At 46.2% G+C, this 21787-nt stretch overlaps 1 protein-coding gene across 5 annotated transcripts in view; it reads right to left on the minus strand.

The window, feature by feature from the left end:
• LOC110509145 (ankyrin repeat domain-containing protein 12) overlaps window positions 1-21787 on the minus strand; it is a 48026-nt gene that overhangs the window by 7884 nt on the left and 18355 nt on the right. For 2 of the 5 annotated variants that reach the window (XM_090226010.1, XM_036966457.2), the window contains exons 2-9: window positions 17591-17727; window positions 14844-15000; window positions 9192-9275; window positions 7974-8120; window positions 7469-7672; window positions 6905-7047; window positions 6413-6560; window positions 1472-6096 (exon numbers count right to left, since the gene is read on the minus strand). In XM_090226010.1, coding sequence (XP_090082136.1) covers window positions 1472-6096; window positions 6413-6560; window positions 6905-7047; window positions 7469-7672; window positions 7974-8120; window positions 9192-9275; window positions 14844-15000; window positions 17591-17668 — 5586 coding nt within the window. In that variant the 5' untranslated portion in view covers window positions 17669-17727. Of the gene's footprint in view, window positions 1-1471; window positions 6097-6412; window positions 6561-6904; window positions 7048-7468; window positions 7673-7973; window positions 8121-9191; window positions 9276-14783; window positions 15001-17590; window positions 17728-21787 lie in introns of all 5 variants that reach the window. The other 3 variants (XM_090226008.1, XM_090226009.1, XM_036966459.2) reach the window with 2 other exon arrangements.

The raw sequence follows: 21787 nt of genomic DNA on the forward strand, positions 1-21787 counted from the left end.
TACGGTAAGGTAGGGGAGGGATACGGTAAGGTAGGGGAGGGATACGGTAAGGTAGGGGAGGGATACGGTAAGGTAGAGGAGGCATACGGTTAGGTAGGGGAGGGATACGGTAAGGTAGGGGAGGCATACGGTAAGGTAGAGGAGGCATACGGTAAGGTAGGGGAGGGATACGGTAAGGTAGGGGAGGCATACGGTAAGGTAGGGGAGGCATACGGTAAGGTAGAGGAGGCATACGGTAAGGTAGGGGAGGGATACGGTAAGGTAAGGTAGAGGAGGCATACGGTAAGGTAAGGTAGAGGAGGGGAGGGATACGGTAAGGTAAGGTAGAGGAGGCATACGGTAAGGTAGGGGAGGGGAGCGATACGGTAAGGTAGGGGAGGCATACGGTGAGGTAGGGGAGGCATACGGTAAGGTAGGGGAGGCATACGGTAAGGTAGAGGAGGGGAGGGATACGGTAAGGTAGGGGAGGCATACGGTGAGGTAGGGGAGGGATACGGTAAGGTAAGGGAGGCATACGGTAAGGTAGAGGAGGCATACGGTAAGGTAGGAGGCATACGGTAAGGTAGAGGAGGCATACGGTAAGGTAGAGGAGGCATACGGTAAGGTAGAGGAGGCATACGGTAAGGTAGAGGAGGCATACGGTGATGTAGGGGAGGCATACGGTAAGGTCAGGTAGGGGAGGGATACGGTAAGGTCAGGTAGGGGAGGGATACGGTAAGGTCAGGTAGGGGAGGCATACGTTAAGGTAAAGGAGGGATACGGTAAGGTAGGGGAGGCATACGGTAAGGTAGGGGAGGCAAACGGTAAGGTAGGGGAGGCATACGGTAAGGGAGGGGAGGGATACGGTAAGGGAGGGGAGGGATACGGTAAGGGAGGGGAGGGATACGGTAAGGGAGGGGAGGGATACGGTAAGGGAGGGGAGGGATACGGTAAGGGAGGGATACGGTAAGGGAGGGGAGGGATACGGTAAGGGAGGGGAGGGATACGGTAAGGGAGGGGAGGGATACGGTAAGGGAGGGGAGGCATACGGTAAGGTAGGGGAGGCATACGGTAAGGTAGGGGAGGCATACGGTAAGGTAGGGGAGGCATACGGTAAGGTAGGGGAGGCATACGGTAAGGTAGGGGAGGCATACGGTAAGGTAGGGGAGGCATACGGTAAGGTAGGGGAGGCATACGGTAAGGTAGGGGAGGCATATGGTAAGGTCAGGTAGGGGAGGCATACGGTAAGGTAGGGGAGTCATACGGTAATGCAAGGTAGAGGAGATGAGAAACTTTGCTGTTCCCAAGATAAGATATTTTGTCCCAAATGTCAACCCTTTACGAAACCTACCGCTCCATTCTCTCTCTTCTTCCTTTCCACTTCCTCCTCGTCTCCCTCCTAAACCTCATTCTCTCTCAGCCATTCACCCATCCCTCTATTCCTCCCTCACCTCCAACCTCTCCCCCTCCATTATCCTCCAGAGGAACCCACCTGTTGTGTGCTGCCTCCGGCCTGGTTTGAGGTAGACATCCTTGGCATTTTCCTCTTCCTGGGGTGGGTCTGCTGGAGGTCCTGGTCCTCTTCCATGGTTACGGAGCGGACCTTGGCCTTAGCCCCGGAGGAGTCAGAGTCTCTGTCCCCAGACTGGGGGGAGGAGCTAGCAGAAAACCCACTGCAGCTGTAACTACCACTACTACCACTCTGGTCTGTCTGCGAGCCTTGCTGGAAGTTACTAAACTGTCCAGAAGCACCGGACAGTGTCTGTCCTTCTGATCTCTCCTCAGAGGTAGATGCGACTTCCACTGGCTCTGGGCATGGCTCTAATTTCACCTCAGGGACGGTGACCATATTACTGCCCTCTGACAAAGACCGACAACTAGTCCTTCCTGTTGACATGACCTCAGGACCTCTGCTCTTCTCCAATGTGTTGTCAGGTGTATCAGAAGTTTCTTCCGATTTGTGTTCAAGGCACGGCCATCGCGACACAGTAGACAGTGTATGCTGGCTAGCATGATCGTTTTTCCCCGGTTGAGGATCGCTGGAGTCGACAACGTCACTGGAGAATCTGGATTGCTTATAATCCTGAAAGCTTGTGTCAGTGTCCATGTCCTCTTGAGATTCATTGGTTCTACTCTGCATAGATTCCTCTGTACTAACACTGCTGGTGGAGGCTACTGGGTTGTCCATTGCTCCTGGTCTAGACGCTCCTAACACACTGTCAAGGCTCTCTACAGCTGCTCTGTTTTCAGAGCTGCTGGCTGCACTCTCAACTGGAGTTGTATCTTTAGGATCAAGAGCCAAATCTCCACCAATCTCTGTCTTCGTCTGCTGTGAGGTCACCGTACTGGTGTTTGGAAGGGTTTCCCGTGACTGGCTAGCAGAGTGAGATGAGGTGGTTTCGGTGCTGGAGAACGGCAGTTGACAGGATAGAGAAGATAATGTCACCAGTGGCGTCATGTCCTCAGAGGGCAGGTTTTTCATGCTACATTCGGGCGCCGCACTGGAAGTCTCTACAGGGATACACTGGACGTCCCGTATTAGGAGAGGATCAGAGGTGGAAGAAAACCCTCTCTGTTCTGGCGTAACTAGCTGTTGGACACTAGCCTGTTGAAGTGTTGAGGAGTCCTTTACAAGAGGATCTCTGGTGTTGGACGCTTGAGGTGGAAGATGGACACTCTCAGTGTTGAGATCTGCATCGGTTCTTGGAGCGGTGTTACCTTCACTCTCAGTGTTGAGATCTGCATCGGTTCTTGGAGCGGTGTTACCTTCACTCTCAGTGTTGAGATCTGCATCGGTTCTTGGAGCGGTGTTACCTTCACTCTCAGTGTTGAGATCTGCATATGTCCTTGCATTAGAGAGATTTGGAAGCATCTGAGTAGGACCCCTTTGACTCTGGCTCTCCTCCAGATCTGCACAGGTTTCTGAAGGAGGCTGAAAAGCTGAAGGCTCTTCATTTGGTTGAGCAGCAGGCACCACGCTGGCCTTTGACAGAGTTTCAAAATGTTTAGCTGCCGTCGCAGAGTTTGCTTCCTCGTCCAGAATAGCTATAAGGTAAGGGGAAGTGTGTCGGCTCTGCAGCAGAGTCCTGTTACCTTGCGCTGAGTCTGGAAGACCGTTGTGGTCTTTGTCGTGAATGGCAGGTGATCTAGACTGTGAGAGGAGGGAAGACAGTAGGAAAAGCGGCTGAGAGTCCTGGGAGGCATCCAGGGTCATATCCGAGTCGTACTCTACGGGTCTCGGCGTCAACATGGTTGCCTGACTGGAGTCCTCAGAACTGGCCATGGAGAACATGGACACGGACCTGGACATGAGACCCGCCCGCTCGCTCTCCGGCCTGGGGGACCTGCTCAAGCTGTTCTCAATACCAGCCATCAACTTCCCACTGAGGGAGGAGAGTGTTTTCCCGTCTAGGGACATGGTCCTGGAGCTGGTGCTCTCCTTTATAGGTTTGTCTCGGTCCCGGCCATGAGCGTCGCCAGAGCCTTCGGAGCTCTTGGAGCGAAGCAGTTCTTTGCTCGAACACTGTTCTCCAGATGACAAGGACATAGTCTTGGCTTTGCTTTTGAGCTTCCCTGGGTCTGTTGTCGTAGAGGAGGGTCGTTGTTTCATCCTCTCTCTCTCCTTCTGTTTGATCTTTTCTAGATGCTTCCGGTGCCACTGTTCAATCTCCTGGTCCTTCAGACTCAGCATTCGTTCGAAACTGGTCTGCCTCAGGTCCTCGTTGACCAGACGTTTCTCTTTGGGTCGCTTCTCTTCCCGGGTGGCAGGCGAGGCTTTAGCTTTGGACCTGTTGTCTCGGTCAGTCTCAGTCTCGTTGGATTTGGTCTTACAGGCCTTGCTACCCTCCTTGGAACGGTCCTTGTCGCTCTTGTGACGATCTTTGTCTCGAGCTCTGTGCCGGTCAAAGTCTCTGGATTCTCTGTCTCTTCGGTCTCGGTCTTTCTCTGGCGTTTTCAGGACCTCCTCCTTTAGCAGTTTTGCTGGTGTGGTCTTGCCACTTTCAGACACATAGCCTTTCTTCTCCTCCAAGGGGAGCTTCAGGTTAGAGCTGGAGGAAGATGAAGAGCCATCTTTAGATTTTTCCTTTTTCTTCTTATCGGAGTCTTTGTCTTTCTCCTTAGCACGATCCAATTTACTTTGATCAGTGCATTTCTCTGAAGGTGGTTTTCCTTTGTTATCCCAGCCTATCCTATCTTTGTCTCTGTACTCCCTCTCCTGCCTCTCCCTCTCGCTCTTCTTATCAGGCTTCTCTTTGCTCTTCTTGTCCTTGCTCTCTTCGTGTTTTTTTGTCGTGGACAAGGCTCTGAGCTTTTCGCTCTCTTTGTGGTTCTTGTCACCAGGGGACAAATGAGATGAGCCAGACACCATCCTCTCCTTCTCCCTCCAGCGATCCATGGAATTTTGCGAATTCTCTGATTTCTCCAGGTGCTCCATCTTAACCTTCTTCTCCTTATCGGGATTCTTTTTATCAGTCTCCCGTTCTTTTACAGAAGGCCTCCTGTCAGATTTGTCCCGCTGGTCTTTCGCAGAGGCATCCAGTCGGGCTAGATCAGCCGTAGACGTGGTCTCCGTTACCGGTTTATCTTCCGGTTCATCTTTCACGCTTGTAGTGTTATGCTGCGTCTCCTCAGGAAGAGAGGTAGTCCGTCCAGAGGTAGAGCACTCTGTCCTCTCCTCACGCTCAATGGGCTTCCCATCTTTTCCTCCTTTCTCTTTACAGACAGCAGAGGTTTCCTTCCCTTCCTTCTTCACCACCTTGTCTTTATCCTTCTCTTGCACCTCTCTCAGCCTCGTCTCCTTACTGATGCTAGAGAGGTATATTTCTTTCGTCCCCCTCTCTTCCTTCACAGGAGAGCCATCCTCCCTCTCGGTCTCAGTTTTCCCTGGAGGCGGAGGTTCGTCATCATTGAAGAAGTTCTCTTTCCAGAACTCCCTGTCGAACTCCTGGTTCTTTTGGCCGTCCTTCCTGCCGCCCTCCTTCTGCCGGTGGCGGTTCCGCTCCCTGTCCGCCTCATACTCCCTGCAGTGGTTGTTCTTCTCCTTGTGTTTTAGTTTATGTTTTTTGACCACTTTGCCATATTTGTCCGTCTTCTGTAAGGCACCACCGTCAGAGCTGTGGACCACGCTGCGTTCTTTATTATGCGGACTGGAGCCGCCGCCCTCGACGCTACAGTCCACGGCGACGTCCTTCTGGTGGTGCTTGCTCTTCTCCTTGTGCTTGCAGCCTTTACTACTGGAGCTCTCCGTGCAGAACTCAGACTCTGGGTTGTAGTGGTTGTACTTGACACCATCTGGCGGACAGGGGCCTTCGGCAATCGAGACGCACGTCATCTTGGCGTTCTCCTGTTTGAGCGGGTTGGAGGACGGCTGCTTGTCGGCCAGACCGTAGTTGAGCTTAGGGGACTTGACGGTGGCAGACAGGTGGAAAAGGTGGACGGACGAGTCGTCCTTGGGACTGAAGGAGATTTTGAACGAGTCCTCGTCCCCACAGAGTCCTCGGCTGTTCTTGTCCATGTGCGTCTCCGACACAGACACGGTGGCTACGGAAAACACCAGAGCTTTGCTGTTCTCCTTCTCGTCCTCCTGGTTCTCCTTGTTCTTGCTCTGGTTCTTGTTCTTTTTCTTGACTTTGCTGCTTTTGTCTTTCTGTTCGGAAGTCGTGAGGCTGCAGAGGTTCTCTTTCTTAGTCCTGCTTGCGTCTGACGCCTTGTGTCCCTCAGAGCCGTTGGAGCAGGTCGGAGAGCTCCTTCTCTCTGTTGGCATCTCCATCTCATCACTGGAACTATCCGAGCTGCAGTAGCGAACACGGGACGACGTCTTCGTCTTCTTAGACTTCGAGGACTGGACCGAGCCGCTCCCGCCCCCTTTATTGCTCTGCTTCACCAAATGATTCCTTTCCTTCTCCCTCAGCTCTCTCCGGAGGATGTGTCGATCGTTCAGGGCTTTACTCAAGTCCTCTTCGTCTTTGAACTCATACTCATCCAGGCCGGACATGGAGGATGGGGCCTTCACGGTGCTCTGCTTTCCGTCAGAGTCCTTTCCCACGTCCGAGTCATCCAGGTGGTCGTCATCAACGTCCACGCTGGATGGGTTCACCGACGGAGGGCCTTCTGACTCTGTAGAGAGGACATAAGGAAAATAGAGGAATTAAAATCTTGTTTGATTGCCAGTGTTTGTATAGGTGTTGAGGAACACAATGATTACAACCTTGTTTTTAAATTAAGTTTAATTTAAAAAAGGTAAATTACCATATGTAAGCAAAAATAACAAATGACAGATCTATAACACACACACAAACGTTTATTTTTGAAATCACAAAATAGAATAAACTTTTTAAAAATACGATAAAAACACCACCTGGCAAAGATACAACTCTACAGGACACCCTACCGGGGGGGGGGGGGGGGGGCTATCCTCTACAGGACACCCTACCTGAGGGGCTATCCTCTGGGTCTGAGAGGGGCACCTCTCCCTTAAGGAGGAGCTCCAGCGCCTGAGAATCAGCTACGTCTACAGGTCGCTCCCCTCGCTTGTTGGCCTGGAACGCATTTCCTCCGTGTGTCAGCAGCAGCTTGACAATCTAGACGGAAAAGAAACGGACAAGTGGTTAATGAACCCGTTATGGTCCTGAATGAACAGATCATTGTGAAAATGGGTTTAGGACAAGAAATACACACCTGCATTGCTTGCTATTTTTGGGAGTTTAGGCTGGGTTTCTATACAGCACTTTGGAGATATCAGCTGATGTACAAAGGACTTTGTAAATAAATGTGATTTTCATTTGAAGTGTAAAAAAAATGACGTGTTTTCTTTAGACCGAGTTGTATCATCATCACTCGATGGTTAGTTGACGGAATGAGTCAAATTAACGTAATCCTGGTTATAGAGCGAGCGAACGGCGGAGGGAGGGAAGTAAAACCTTACGTCTGTGTGTCCACTGCTGGAGGCATCGTGGAGCGGAGTGTCGTCATCCAGACCCTGAGTGTTGACTTCTGCTCCGGCTGCAATCAGAACCTTGGCCACGTCGAAGAAACCAAGGTTACACGCCTCGTGAAGGGGCGTCCAGCCTGACAGAGGATGCATTTTTAAAATGGTAATAACATAATTATCATACTATTTTTTTTATTTCACTAGGTAAGTCAGTTAAGAACTAATTCTTATTTACAAATGACGGCCAATCAGGGAACAGTGGATCAACTGCCTTGTTCAGGGGCAGAACGACAGATTTTTACCTTGTCAGTTCGGGGATTCGATCCAGGAACCTTTCGGTTACTAGTCCAATGCTCTAACCACTAGGCTACCCTGCCGCCCCAAACTTCACAGTACTAATCTATGAAATACTTGATTCATTGTTTCTACGGGACACATTTAAACAAAGTACTACTGGGCAAACGCAACATTGAGTATGAACCGAATCCTCAACACTTCTGCAAATCTCTGCACTATAAAAGACCCTTGTCGTTGTATCAAGGCCAGGTGTTCTTTTACCCGCGAAGTCTTTAATGTTGACGTCAGCTCCGAGGCTGATAAGCTCCTTGACCTGTTTGGCATCCCCTCGTATGGCGGCCATGTGTAGCGGCGTCTCGCCACGCTCGTTCCTCTTGTTCACCTTGTCCCTCGCTCTGGAGGCCGTGCTGCTAGGGAGCTTCTTCTGCACCGTGGGGGCCTGGGACGGGTGGCTAGGGGTAGAGTCTGAGGGGAGGTGAGAGAGAAAGAGTCAAAAGACTATAGATGATCTAACACTCAACCAAAACAAACTGACACTGGCCAGTGTCTTTAAGGCTGTTTAGCATTACGACTCATCCTTATAACTATAGTCCTTACCACATCCCTATAGGCTGATACGAGGATACAGAAGAGAGGGTAAGAGAGAGGGGTAAGAGAAATGGAGGGAGAGAGAGGGTAGGAGAGAGAGGGTAGGAGAGAGAGGGTAGGAGAGAGAGGGTAGGAGAGAGGGTAGGAGGAGACAGGGCATGAATGTGTTCTGACTAACCTGGGCTGTTGTCCCTGGCGGTCATCTGCATCAGGAGGGCCATCTGCTTGCGTTCCGACAGCGGGTAGCCAAACAGGAGATTAACCGGGGCCTTCTTACTCCCCCCAGACTCCTTCTTGACTTTCTTCTTATCCGGGCCATCTTTATCTACAGAGTTAGGACAGGGTTAGACTTAGGAGACAAATTACACGTCTCTCCAAACCAACAAGGTGTGAATCCCAAATTGCACCCTATTCTCTATATAGTGCACCTGAGCCCTATGGAGCAGTGGCCAAACGTAGCGCACTATATAGGGGGACAGGGTGCCTTATAGGACACAGCCAAGATCATCAACAAAAGGTGACCCAGTGGTTTCCCCCCCCCCCCCCCAACCTCATCATTCACACCATCTCTCCATCACGGGCAAAATACCAACTGTTAGCAAGTAGAGAGGGGGGAACAAAGAAAAACATTCTTTGTAGTTGGCAAAGTTGGTACCTTATCACTAATAATAGGATCAAGTCAACAACATACAGACCTGTATGACATGAGCTAGCTAGCAAGCCAGAGAGAGCAGACAGACAGGGAGGAGGAAGCCAGAGAGAGCAGGCAGACAGGGAGGAGGAAGCCAGAGAGAGCAGGCAGACAGGGAGGAGGAAGCCAGAGAGAGCAGGCAGACAGGGAGGAGGAAGCCAGAGAGAGCAGGCAGACAGGGAGGAGGAAGCCAGAGAGAGCAGGCAGACAGGGAGGAGGAAGCCAGAGAGAGCAGGCAGACAGGGAGGAGGAAGCCAGAGAGAGCAGGCAGACAGGGAGGAGGAAGCCAGAGAGAGCAGGCAGACAGGGAGGAGGAAGCCAGAGAGAGCAGGCAGACAGGGAGGAGGAAGCCAGAGAGAGCAGGCAGACAGGGAGGAGGAAGCCAGAGAGAGCAGGCAGACAGGGAGGAGGAAGCCAGAGAGAGCAGGCAGACAGGGAGGAGGAAGCCAGAGAGAGCAGGCAGACAGGGAGGACAGGTCACATGCTCATGTGTGTTTACAGTGTAGCACAGCAGCGTGGGTTAGACCTGGCATGATACAACTTAATGTGATCCCGGACAAGACACACACCACATGTGTTTACAGCACAGCATGTGTGTTTACAGCATAGCAGATAGTGTGGCCTACAAGCTGCTGAAGTCACTACGTCGAGACACCTACATACACATGTCTAGAGGACCCCAGGCCGAAGCTGCAGTACAGTTACCTGCTGAGTACATCCTGCAGGGAGTCACTAACCTCCCCTCAGACTCTCCCCAGGACTCAGTGGACTGGTCTGGGACTGACTCATCTACTGGGCAGAGCAGAGACACAGGAGGGAGGGAAGAGGGAGGAGGCAGGAGAGGAGAGGAGAGGAGGGAGGGAGAGTAGGGGGGAGAGGAGAGGAGGGAGGGGAGAGTAGAGGAGAGGGAGAGGAAGGGGAGGAGGGGGAGAGGAAGGGGAGGAGGGGGAGAGGAGAGGGAGGAAGGGGAGAGTAGAGGAGAGGGAGGAAGGGGAGAGTAGAGGAGAGGGAGGAAGGGGAGAGGGAGGAAGGGGAGAGGGAGGAAGGGGAGAGGGAGGAAGGGGAGAGGGAGGAAGGGGAGAGGGAGGAAGGGGAGAGGGAGGAAGGGGAGAGGGAGGAAGGGGAGAGGGAGGAAGGGGAGAGGGAGGAAGGGGAGAGGGAGGAAGGGGAGAGGGAGGAAGGAGAGAGGGAGGAAGGGGAGAGGGAGGAAGGGGAGAGTAGAGGAGAGGGAGGAAGGGGAGAGTAGAGGAGAGGGAGGAAGGGGAGAGTAGAGGAGAGGAAGGAGGGGGAGAGTAGAGGAGAGGGAGAGTAGAGGAGAGGGAGAGTAGAGGAGAGGGAGAGTAGAGGAGAGGGAGAGTAGAGGAGAGGGAGAGTAGAGGAGAGGGAGAGTAGAGGAGAGGGAGAGTAGAGGAGAGGGAGAGTAGAGGAGAGGGAGAGTAGAGGAGAGGGAGAGTAGAGGAGAGGGAGAGTAGAGGAGAGGGAGAGTAGAGGAGAGGGAGAGTAGAGGAGAGGGAGAGTAGAGGAGAGGGAGAGTAGAGGAGAGGGAGAGTAGAGGAGAGGGAGAGTAGAGGAGAGGGAGAGTAGAGGAGAGGGAGTAGAGGGAGAGTAGAGGAGAGGGAGTAGAGGGAGAGTAGAGGAGAGGGAGTAGAGGGAGTAGAGGAGAGGGAGGGGGGAGAGTAGAGGGAGGGGGGAGAGTAGAGGGAGAGGAAAGCAGGCAGAAAGCACAGCATTAAGGCACGCCGAACTTTCTCGCAAAAACGCTCCTTCACACAAAACACACAGACGATCAGTGATGAAGGGCTGCAGCGGCCATGTTGGCAGACAGCTATTGTCCACGCTGATAAGCGCTGTTGGATCATAAGCATATGTTTTATAAAGTACAATAAATCCATTTAGTCAGGTCTAAAGAAACACGATACGAAGGAAATGTTTTTCAGAAGAACAGAATATTAGTCGTCTACTGTATGTTATCAGACTAGATACGGTATGTTATCAGACTAGATACTGTATGTTATCAGGCTATAGACTGTAGGCTTGTTAATTTATCAGACTAGATACGGTATGTTATCAGACTAGATACTGTATGTTATCTGGCTATAGACTGTAGGCTTGTTCATATCAGACTAGATACGTACGGTATGTTACTCAGCACTAACGGCCGTCGGGTCCTAACGACCTGGTACTCAGCACTAACGACCTGGTACTCAGCACTAACGACCTGGTACTCAGCACTAACGACCTGGTACTCAGCACTAACGACCTGGTACTCAGCACTAACGACCTGGTACTCAGCACTAACGACCTGGTACTCAGCACTAACGACCTGGTACTCAGCACTAACGACCTGGTACTCAGCACTAACGACCTGGTACTCAGCACTAACGACCTGGTACTCAGCACTAATGGCCGTCGGGTCCTAATGACCTGGTACTCAGCACTAACGGCCGTCGGGTCCTAATGACCTGGTACTCAGCACTAATGGCCGTCGGGTCCTAATGACCTGGTACTCAGCACTAACGGCCGTCGGGTCCTAATGACCTGGTGCTCACCTCTCGTCTCTTATGCACTCTGGACTACGTAACTAAACTATTTGGTAGAAGGTGGCTGGCCGAACAGGCAAGTGACACGTCTTGAAGACAAAGTCTGTTTGCTTTCACTAGTCTGCATGTACATGTGCATTTGCTGGCCACAACAAAAAAATAAACCAAGGCAAGCATCACACAGTTCTTCTCCCTAAAGTGGCTGAATTAATGAAGGTGATGCAGGGGTGAGGGGGTCATACTGGTGTTGGCTCTCTGCCAGGTTTGAGAAGTCAAAAGCCCATTGGATTAGTTATTTGTATAGCTGCAACCATTTTGATTTCCTTGCATTTCCCCCCCCCCCCCCCCCTCTCCATTACGGTTCTTCCTTCAGACAGACATCCGTCAAAAAAAACAGAGTTCATTTGCACAATGTCTCTCGTTCAAATTCGCTTGTAAAATGTCCAAACTCAAAACAAAAAAAGACATTCGGTAGCTCCTACAGTCCCGTGAAAAAGTATCTACTTTTGCATCTTTTTGATACAGAATGTTATCAGATTTTTACCCAAAACTGAACCTGAGGGAACCTGAGTGAACAAATAACACAACAATGACATATATTATTTCATAAAAAGTTATGCAACACCCAAATTCCCCGGTGTGAAAAAGTAATTGCCCCCTTTACATTCAACAACTGGTTGTGCCACCTTTAGCAGCAATGACTCCAACCAACCACTTCCTGTAGTTGATCAGTCCACCTTTAGCTGCAAGGACTCCAACCAACCACTTCCTGTAGTTGATCAGTCCACCTTTAGCTGCAAGGACTCCAACCAACCACTTCCTGTAGTTGATCAGTCCACCTTTAGCTGCAAGGACTCCAACCACTTCCTGTAGTTGATCAGTCCACCTTTAGCAGCAATGACTCCAACCAACCACTTCCTGTAGTTGATCAGTCCACCTTTAGCTGCAAGGACTCCAACCAACCACTTCCTGTAGTTGATCAGTCCACCTTTAGCTGCAAGGACTCCAACCAACCACTTCCTGTAGTTGATCAGTCCACCTTTAGCTGCAAGGACTCCAACCAACCACTTCTTGTAGTTGATCAGTCCACCTTTAGCTGCAAGGACTCCAACCAACCACTTCCTGTAGATGATCAGTCCACCTTTAGCTGCAAGGACTCCAACCAACCACTTCCTGTAGTTGATCAGTCCACCTTTAGCTGCAATGACTCCAACCAACCAACCACTTCCTGTAGTTGATCAGTTTCTCACGTCGCTGTGGAGGAATTTTGGCCCACTCTTCCATGCAGAACTGCTTTAACTCAGCAACATGTGTGGGTTTTAAAGCATCAACTGCTCGTTTCAAGTCCTGCCACAACATTTCAATTGGAATTAGGTCTGGACTTTGACTTGACCGTAAAAATAAACATTCTAATTTGTTGCTTTTTTTTTTAATAGCCATTTTCGTGTACCGTAATTTCCGGACTATAAGCCGCTACTTTATTCCCACGCTTCGAACCTGGCGGTTTATACAATGACGCGGCTAATTTATGGATTTTTCCCGCTTTCACAAGATTCATGCCGCCAAAAAACTGCACCGTCACATAATGTGACTCGATGTAAATCGAGCGCGCTCAAACTTCCCATCATTCTGATTACAGTAGTCATTTTGTCACCCTCATTATGGCAAAGACACAGAGAAATTACGGTAGACTTGATTGTGATTATTATTATTTTTTAGAACATTGTCTCGCTGCGTTTCGGCTCACGGCCTCTGACATGTATACCGTTGACTATAGCCTATGCACTTGAAATGGCAAATTGGGAGACTTTAAAATTGAGCTTTGTTTTGAGATCAAAGCAAGAGATGCACGTAGCCAAGCGTGTACATCTTGTTCATATCCTTTGCTTGTTAGGATACTCCAGTTATTATTCATTTGTAGTCAGCGAGAATAATTGTTTCCTAAAAAAAAAAAAAAAAAAAACATGTACATGTCTCGACAACTTTGTAAAAGACAGTCAGAGAGAGACAGGCTTGAATAAGCCAAGTAGCCAATAGGCAGAAAGTAGCATCATTTGAATAAGCCAAGTAGCCAATAGGCAGAAAGTAGCATCATTTGAATAAGCCAAGTAGCCAATAGGCAGAAAGTAGCATCATTTGAATAAGGCAAGTAGCCAATAGGCAGAAAGTAGCATCATTTGAATAAGCCAAGTAGCCAATAGGCAGAAAGTAGCATCATTTGAATAAGCCAAGTAGCCAATAGGCAGAAAGTAGCATCATTTGAATAAGCCAAGTAGCCAATAGGCAGAAAGTAGCATCATTTGAATAAGCCAAGTAGCCAATAGGCAGAAAGTAGCATCATTTGAATAAGCCAAGTAGCTAATAGGCAGAAAGTAGCATCATTTGATTAAGCCAAGTAGCCAATAGGCAGAAAGTAGCATCATTTGTCTGATTCCCTGTAATAACAGGAACAATACTGTATTTTAGAAAGTGGTTTCCTGCATCAAACAACACATTCAGTCACGTCCTGGTCTGAAGGACAAGTGGATGAACAGGTTCATGTGAAGCCCTGCATGTGTCTTCTTCAAAAGGCCTATATTGAACTTCTACCTGCACATTGAATATTAATGATAGAACAGCCATTTCCATGTTAACATATTACGGGACGCATGTTCTCCATTGTTTTTAAATGGTAGGCCACTCTGGTAGGTCAACGTTATGATCAAATAGCCACAGTAGCCTACTTGGCCACTTCATACCAACAGTGTTCACTGCGTTGGAAGTTGAGCAGATTTTTCAAAAATGTTCAAGTTTGCGCTCAGTACACCTGAGATTTGATCAGTGTCGGATTTTTAAAAAAAAATTTAGGAACACCGGCACCGAATTGAACATCTCTCCAACAAGACAGAGCTCGAGAGGATCTGCAGAGGAGCACGTTGAGAAACTCCCCAAATACAGGTGTGCCAAGCTTGTAGCGTCATACCCAAGAAGAATCAAGGCTGTAATCACTGCCAAAGGTGCTTCAACAAAGTACTGAGTAAAGAGTCTGAATACTTATGTAAATGTGATATGTTGTCGTCATTAAGGGGTATTGTGATGTCATTAAGGGGTATTGTGATGTCATTAAGGGGTATTGTGATGTCATTAAGGGGTATTGTGATGTCATTAAGGGGTATTGTGATGTCATTATGGGGTATTGTGTTTAGATTGATATGTGAACAAAAGTATTTAATCCATTTTATAATAAGGATGTAACGTAACAAAATGTGGAAAAAGTCAAGGGGTGTGAATACTTTCCCAAATGCACTATAGTATAACCTGTATATACTACCTGTACATAGGATAACATGCATATAGGATAACCTGTATATACTACCTGTACATAGGATAACATGCATATAGGATAACCTGTATATACTACCTGTACATAGGATAACATGCATATAGAATAACCTGTATATACTACCTGTACATAGGATAACATGCATATAGGATAACCTGTATATACTACCTGTACATAGGACAGCATGCATATAGGATAACCTGTATATACTACCTGTACATAGGACAGCATGCATATAGGATAACCTGTGTGGGAATGTGGTATATGGCCAATATACCACGACTAAGGGCTGTAACTGCGTTGCGTCATGCATAAGAACAGCCCCTAGCCGTGGTATATGGCCAATATACCACACCCCTCTGGCGTTAACGTTTAATTATATATACACTATTCATGAAGACAAGAGGATATTTATGGAAAATAATAAAAAGATACCCCAACGTCTTCTCGCACACAGTTGCGTAGCATCCAGGTGAGTAGCTCGTGGGTCGTTACCTGTGTCGGAGTGTCTCTCCTCGTTGCGAGGGGGGCTCATGGTGAAGGACAGTTTGCGTTTCATGGAAGACTTGGGTGGTTTTCCTTCCTTAACCCCCAACAACTTACTCCGGTCCAGCTTCAGAGTCTTTGTGAACGGGGAAATCTTATCTTTGTTCTGGAGAAAAGGGAAGAATTAAGGAGTTAAGTCCAAATTAAGCCAATACAAATGTTTTGACTTATTGTATTTTCATTGTAATGTGAACTTTAAATTATTTACATGTGTCCTATTCAGAACCTACACCCATTCAGAAAAGGAGAAGTTCCTAGAGGGGGGGGTACATGTTCAGCCCTGAGTAAACATGTTAGAATCACCTTTGGCAGCAATTACAGTTGTGAATCTTTCTGGGCAAGTCTCGAATAGTTTTCCACACCTGGATTGTGCAACATTTGCCCATTGTTCTTTTAAACTTATTTCAATCTCTGTCAAAATTGGTTGTTGAGCTAGACAAACATTTTTCAGGTCTTGCCATAGATTTTCAAGTAGATTTCAGTCAAAACTAACTTGGCCACTCAGGAACATTCAGTCTTCTTGGTATGTAACTCCAGTGTAGATTTGACCTTGTTATAGGTTATTGTCCTACTGAAAGGTGAATTCATTATCTCAGATTGACCCAGGTTTTCCTTTAGGATTTTGCCTGTGCTTAGCTCATTTCTGTTTATTTTTTATAATGACAAACTCCTCAGTAGTTTGCAATAAAGTTATACTGCAAAAAAAATGTGGCAAAGCCAATTCACCTTTTGTCCTGAATACAAAGTGCTGTATTGGGTTTCCCTGAACATAACACAGTACCACTCTCCATATTTTCAAGCACAGTGGTGGCTGCATCATGTTATGGGTATGCTAGAAATTGTTAAGGACTGGGGAGTTTTTCAGGATAAAAAAAAATAAACAGAATGGAGCTTATCACAGGCAAAATCCTAGAGGAAAATCTGGGTCAGTCAGATTAATTCACCTTTCAGCAGGACAATACTTTTATTCTGTACAGGCTTCCTTCTTAACTTCTTTGGGATAGTGGGTGGTATTTTGACGTCCAGATGAAAAGCGTTGCCAAAGTAAACTGCCTGCTACTCAGGCCCAGACGATAGGATATGCATATAATTGATAGATTTGGATAAAAAAAAAAAAAAAACTACAGTTTCTAAAACTGTGAAAATAATGTGTGTAAGTATAAAAGAACTGAAATGGCAGGCGAAACCCCGAGGACAAACCATCCCCCCAAAATGTTTTTTTCATCCTACCACTGATTTCAATGGCTGGCACTTTTATAATAGGGCGAAACTGTGCCCGATTGCAGTTCCTAGGGCCTCCACTAGATGTCAGTCTTTAGAGAGAGTTTCAGGAAAAATGAGGGAGAAGAAGTAGTTTTTCTAAGGGCTCTCATTTTGGCTGTAGTGTTTCCATGCGCATGGCCGAGATAGCGCATTATTTTTGTTTATCTCTGGTAAAGACAATAACGATTCTCAGTCTTAAATTTGATAGTTTACTTGCGTATTAGGGTACCTAAGGCTTGATTATAAACGTTGATTGACTTGTTTGGATAAGTTCATTGGTAATGTTTGGGATTCATTTTGTATGCATTTTGATAGAGGGAAACCGGTGGATTATTGAATGAAGCGTGCCAGCTAAACTGAGTTTTTATGGATATAAAGGACATTATCGAACAAAAGGACCATTTGTAATGTAACAGACCTTTTGGAGTGCCAACAGAAGATCTTTAAAAAGGTAAGACATTTATTATATTGCTATTTCTGACTTTCGTGTCTCAACTCCCTGGTTGAAAATGATTTGTTATGCATTTCTGTGCCGTCCTCGGATAGTCGCATGGTTTGCTTTCGCCGTAAAGCCTTTTTGAAATCTGACACCTTGGCTGGATTAACAAGAAGTTAAGCTTTATTTTGATGTATTACACTTGTGATGTCATGAAATATTTATAGCAATTATATTTAATTTGGCGCTCTGCCATTTCACCGAATGGTGGCCAGGTGGGACGCTACCGTCCCACCGTATCCCAAAGAAGTTTTAACACTGTCAATTAGGTAAGTAATTCCATCCTCAATTTTCTCCTAACACAGCCATTAAACTCTTAACTATTTTAAAGTCACCTTTGGCCTCATGGTGAAATCCTTGAGCAGTGTTTCCTTCCTCTCCAGCAACTGAGTTAGGAAGGATGCCTGTGTCTTTGTAGTGACTGGGTGTAATGATCCACCATGTAATTAATAACTTCACCATTCACTCAAAGGGATATTCAAATATCTGCTTTTTAAATGTTTTACCCATCCACCAATCTGTGCACTTTGCGAGACATTGGAAAACCTCCCTGGTCTTTGTGGTTGAATCAGTGTTTGAAATTCACTGTTCGACTGAGGGACTTTACAGATAATTGTATGTGTGGAGTACAGAGATGAGGTAGTCATTCAAACATCATGTTAAACACTATTATTGTTAAGAACATTTTTACTCCTGAACTTATTTAGGCTTGCCATAACAAAGGGGTTGAATACTAATAGACTCAAGACATTTCAGCTTTTAATTTTTAATTCATTTAATAAAAATGTAATTCCACGTTGACATTATGGGGTTATTGTGTGTAGGCCAGTGAATTTTCTCTCTCAATTGAATTCATTTTAAATTCAGGCCGTAACACAACACAATGTGGGAAAAGTCGAGTGGTGTGAATAGTTCTAAAAGGAACTGTATAGCATACCTTCTTCCCAACCATGGCTCCATCTCGGTCTGTCCCAGGTTTGGCCATGGCGCATTGTGCTGGTGGTGCGGACGCCATCCTGGGCGTCCTCCCTCCCACCGCGTGACTAGCTACGGCCCAGCACACTCATCATGGACCTACAACAACAACGGTAAAGATGTCAATAATGCTACAGTGTTTTCCGTACGTACAGAGTAGCAAGCCAAATAGAAAAAGTGGCCAGCCAAGGAGATTCTGGAACGAGCTCTAGTTGTGGCGGGCCTCTGGTACATTCTGATCCAAAAATACACATCTAAATTATTCAATTCAATTTCACCTCCCAGATCAGTAAAAATCAGTTGTGATATTGTGTAGAAAGACATTACTTTACAATTCAAAATGATTGAAAAATATATGAATTCAAGTTTGTCATATCGTAAACATGTCTAGACTAACAGTGAATAGCTTACTAACGGTCCCCTCCCAACAACGCAAAGAGAAAAATAACACAGAAGAACAATAACCTTGCTATATACACACGGGGTACCAGTACCGAGTGGATGTGGATGAGCACCAGGAAATGGAGGTAGACTAGGGCTGTCCCCGAGAACAACAAAAAGAGTCTGTTCTTTTGACGAATCGATTGTTTTTTTCCCCCTATATAGACACCCTCTGTGTTAATAAAAACTAATATATATATATATATATAAATAACAATACACACACACACTACTGTGCTTGTCGTCTGATGCTTTAAGCACACTGTGATTAAATAATTCTGACAAACAAATGACACAAGAGGGAGCAAGAGATCAATATAGCCTAACCAGAAGAGATTTAAACCTCTTCCTGACCGCTGCTGCACAGATAACCGGCTTCACCAGGGGAAACCTTCTCCATTCTTACCATCTCTACCCGCGTGCCAGTTATGATTTTCAGATGCACATTTTTTTCGTGGAACACCCAAGAATATGTTAAAATCTCATCTATAAAAATGTACATGGGGGAAAAAAATATATAAAATAATTTATGATCTACAGGAATCTTTTAAGTGGACCACAAAACAAATACTTAGGATGGTTAAGAGACAAACAAATAAAGATCACTTTATTCCATTTCAACAATATGAAAGCAGATCTAATCAAATGGAACAAACTTCCCATGAATCTTACAGGTAGAATAAACCATGGCTCCCAAAGTTATATTTATTCTCGATGATAATACACCACCGAAGACATTATAAAAAAAATTAAAAAGTATACTCGGACATAAGAATTTATATAATAAAACTGATGGAATAAAGTCGGACGGTGGTTTTAAAGCTTCCAGATTATCAATTTGAGACTTTTTCTTGAGACAAAACATTAAGAACACTTCCCTAATATTGAAAGCGTTCCACAGGGAAGCCTGCTCTCTCTTCTTCTAGCTAGCCTGTTCTCCTAGCTAGCCTGTTCTCTGATCTCCTAGCTAGCCTGCATTGTTTTTCTAGCCAGATGGTATTCAAAGTCAGGGTCACGACCCCAAATTGCAATTAAAATATATACACTGAGTGTACAAAACATTAGGAACACCTTCCTGAAATTAGGAACACCTTCCTGAAATTAGGAACACCTTCCTGAAATTAGGAACACCTTCCTGAAATTGATTTGCAAAATCCTTATGTCCTCAGAACAGTCTCAATTTGTCGGGCATGGACTCTACAAGGTGTTGAAAGCGTTCCACAGGGATGCTGGCCCATGTTGACTCCAATGCTTCCCACAGTTGAGTCAAGTTGGCTGGATGTCCTTTTGGGTGGTGGACCATTCTTGATACATACGGGAACCTGAAAACACAGCAGTGTCGCAGTTCTTGACACAAACTTCTGGCACCTACTTACCATATCCCTGTTCAAAAAGGCACTTAAACCTCAATTAGTAAGGACATGGACATTTAAAGGTGTCAAGCGCTGGTCCATGTTGACTCCAATGCTTCCCACAGTTGTGTTAATTTGGCTGGATGTCTTTTTGGGTGGTGGACCATTCTTGATACACACGGGAAACGGTTGTGTAGGAAAACCCAGCAGCGTTTTAGTTGTTGACAACCTCAAACTGGTGCTCCTGGCACCTACTACCATAGCCTGTTCAAAGGCACTTAAATCTGTTGTCTTGCCCATTCACCCTCTGAATAGCGCGCATACACAATCCATGTCTAAAATGGTCTCAAAGCTTAAAAATCCTTATTTAACATGTATCCTCCCCTTCATCTACACTGATTGAAGTGGATTTAAGTGACATCAATAAGGGATCTTAGTTTTCACCTCAACAATATATGGAAGAAAATGAAAGTGATACTGGTTCTTGTATAATCTAACAATTGTTTGGCCGATATTCAATAATTTTCCAAAATAACTGATGCCGATAAATAATATTAAAATATTTTAGCGTCCTTTTAAGCATTCTACTACAGTTACATAGTTGACACACACGGCGGTCTACGGCACTGCATCTCGGTGCAAGAGGCGTCACTACAGTCCCTGGTTCCAATCCAGGGTGTATCACATCCGGGAGTGATTGGGAGTCCCATAGAGCGGCGCACAATTGGCCCAGCATCGTCCGGGTTTGGCCGTCATTGTAAATAAGACTTTGTTCTTAACTGACTTGCCAAGTTAAATAAAGGTTACACACACACACACACCACGCGGACCAAAAAGTTATTTTGCTGGCTTTTACGTATGTCCCCATTACCAGTAAAACATCATCAATTCCTCTCTTTCACTTACTTGCTGTGCTGTTTCATTGTTCATTTGTTCAGTTTCATTCCCCAACCAGGATTGGGTCTTTGCGTGTCAAATAAGCTTGTTGACCAATCAGGACCTGAATATGACTGCACGTCACATAATAATTTAAGAGCTTTCATTAATTTGACGTAGTTATTACACAATGATTACACTATCACTTGTATTTCATATGTCACAACGATTTGTCTGCTATAGTGCTGGTAAATTTGTCTGGTGCACCTACAGTACTGGTCATAATAAAAAGCTAGCTAGCTCATGGATGTAAAACAATGTTCATCCCCAAAAACATGACAATCTGTTTCAGTAGCTATAATTAGCTATAGCTAGGTGTCATCATCTAAAATAACCCTAATTTATAACGCAGTTCTTATTTGATTAATGGTGGTCGGACCATCTATGTGAAGCTAGCCACAAAGATGAGCCACAATACTGGACTTGCGGTTGGCCTTCAAAATAAAAGTATGTCATTGACAGTGACGCAAATGCATACAAACAGTAGAATTATGCCATAATTGAATAGATCATGCTAAACGGGGTTGGAATGTTATATAAAATCAACAAAAGACAATAATTAATTAATTTGATAAATCTTTGATGATCAGTGACGTGGGGTATCAGTCTACTCAGTGACACCCAGAGAACATTAGCATCGTAGCTCTTATTGCGGGACTCTGAAACAACTGAAATGAGCCACATTTATTGTCAATCTACGTGTACTGAACACTATTCCTGAGGAAAACCAATACTGCGTGGATGTTTTGGAGTCTGATAACTCTGAGGAGGACATTGGAAAAAAATATATTGGGTATTGAGTAGACTGTTACCCCATTTCATTGATCCCCAATCCTTAGGTAAAGCTGTACAGTGCATTATGATTGTCAATACACACAATAGGCTGACTGGGGAGGTGATTATCATTTTCAAATAGGTACTTTTATATTGAAGGCAAACCCCAAATTCCACTATTGTGCCTAATCCTTATTGTGGCTAGCTTCGCAACACCGGTCAGGTCGAGCCTCACTAGCCAGATGAAGCTAGGTGACTGCTTAACACGTTAGCTTTGGGCAGGTTAGCAAACCACATGCAGGTTAGCAAACCACATGCATAGCTGACACCTAGCCACTTAGCTAGCGGGTTAGCAAACCACATGCATAGCTGACACCTAGCCACTTAGCTAGCAAACCACATGCATAGCTGACACCTAGCCACTTAGCTAGCGGGTTAGCAAACTACATGCATAGCTGACACCTAGCCACTTAGCTAGCGGGTTAGCAAACCACATGCATAGCTGACACCTAGCCAGCGGGTTAGCAAAACACATGCATAGCTGACACCTAGCCACTTAGCAAACCACATGCATAGCTGACACCTAGCCACTTAGATGCCTCACAAGTCCTCAACTGAAAGCTTCATTAAATAGTGCCCACAAAACCCCAGTCTCA

This window comes from Oncorhynchus mykiss, chromosome 28 (assembly GCF_057628025.1).
Source record: "Oncorhynchus mykiss isolate SJ-2025 chromosome 28, ASM5762802v1, whole genome shotgun sequence".
Classification (NCBI taxonomy): domain Eukaryota; kingdom Metazoa; phylum Chordata; class Actinopteri; order Salmoniformes; family Salmonidae; genus Oncorhynchus; species Oncorhynchus mykiss.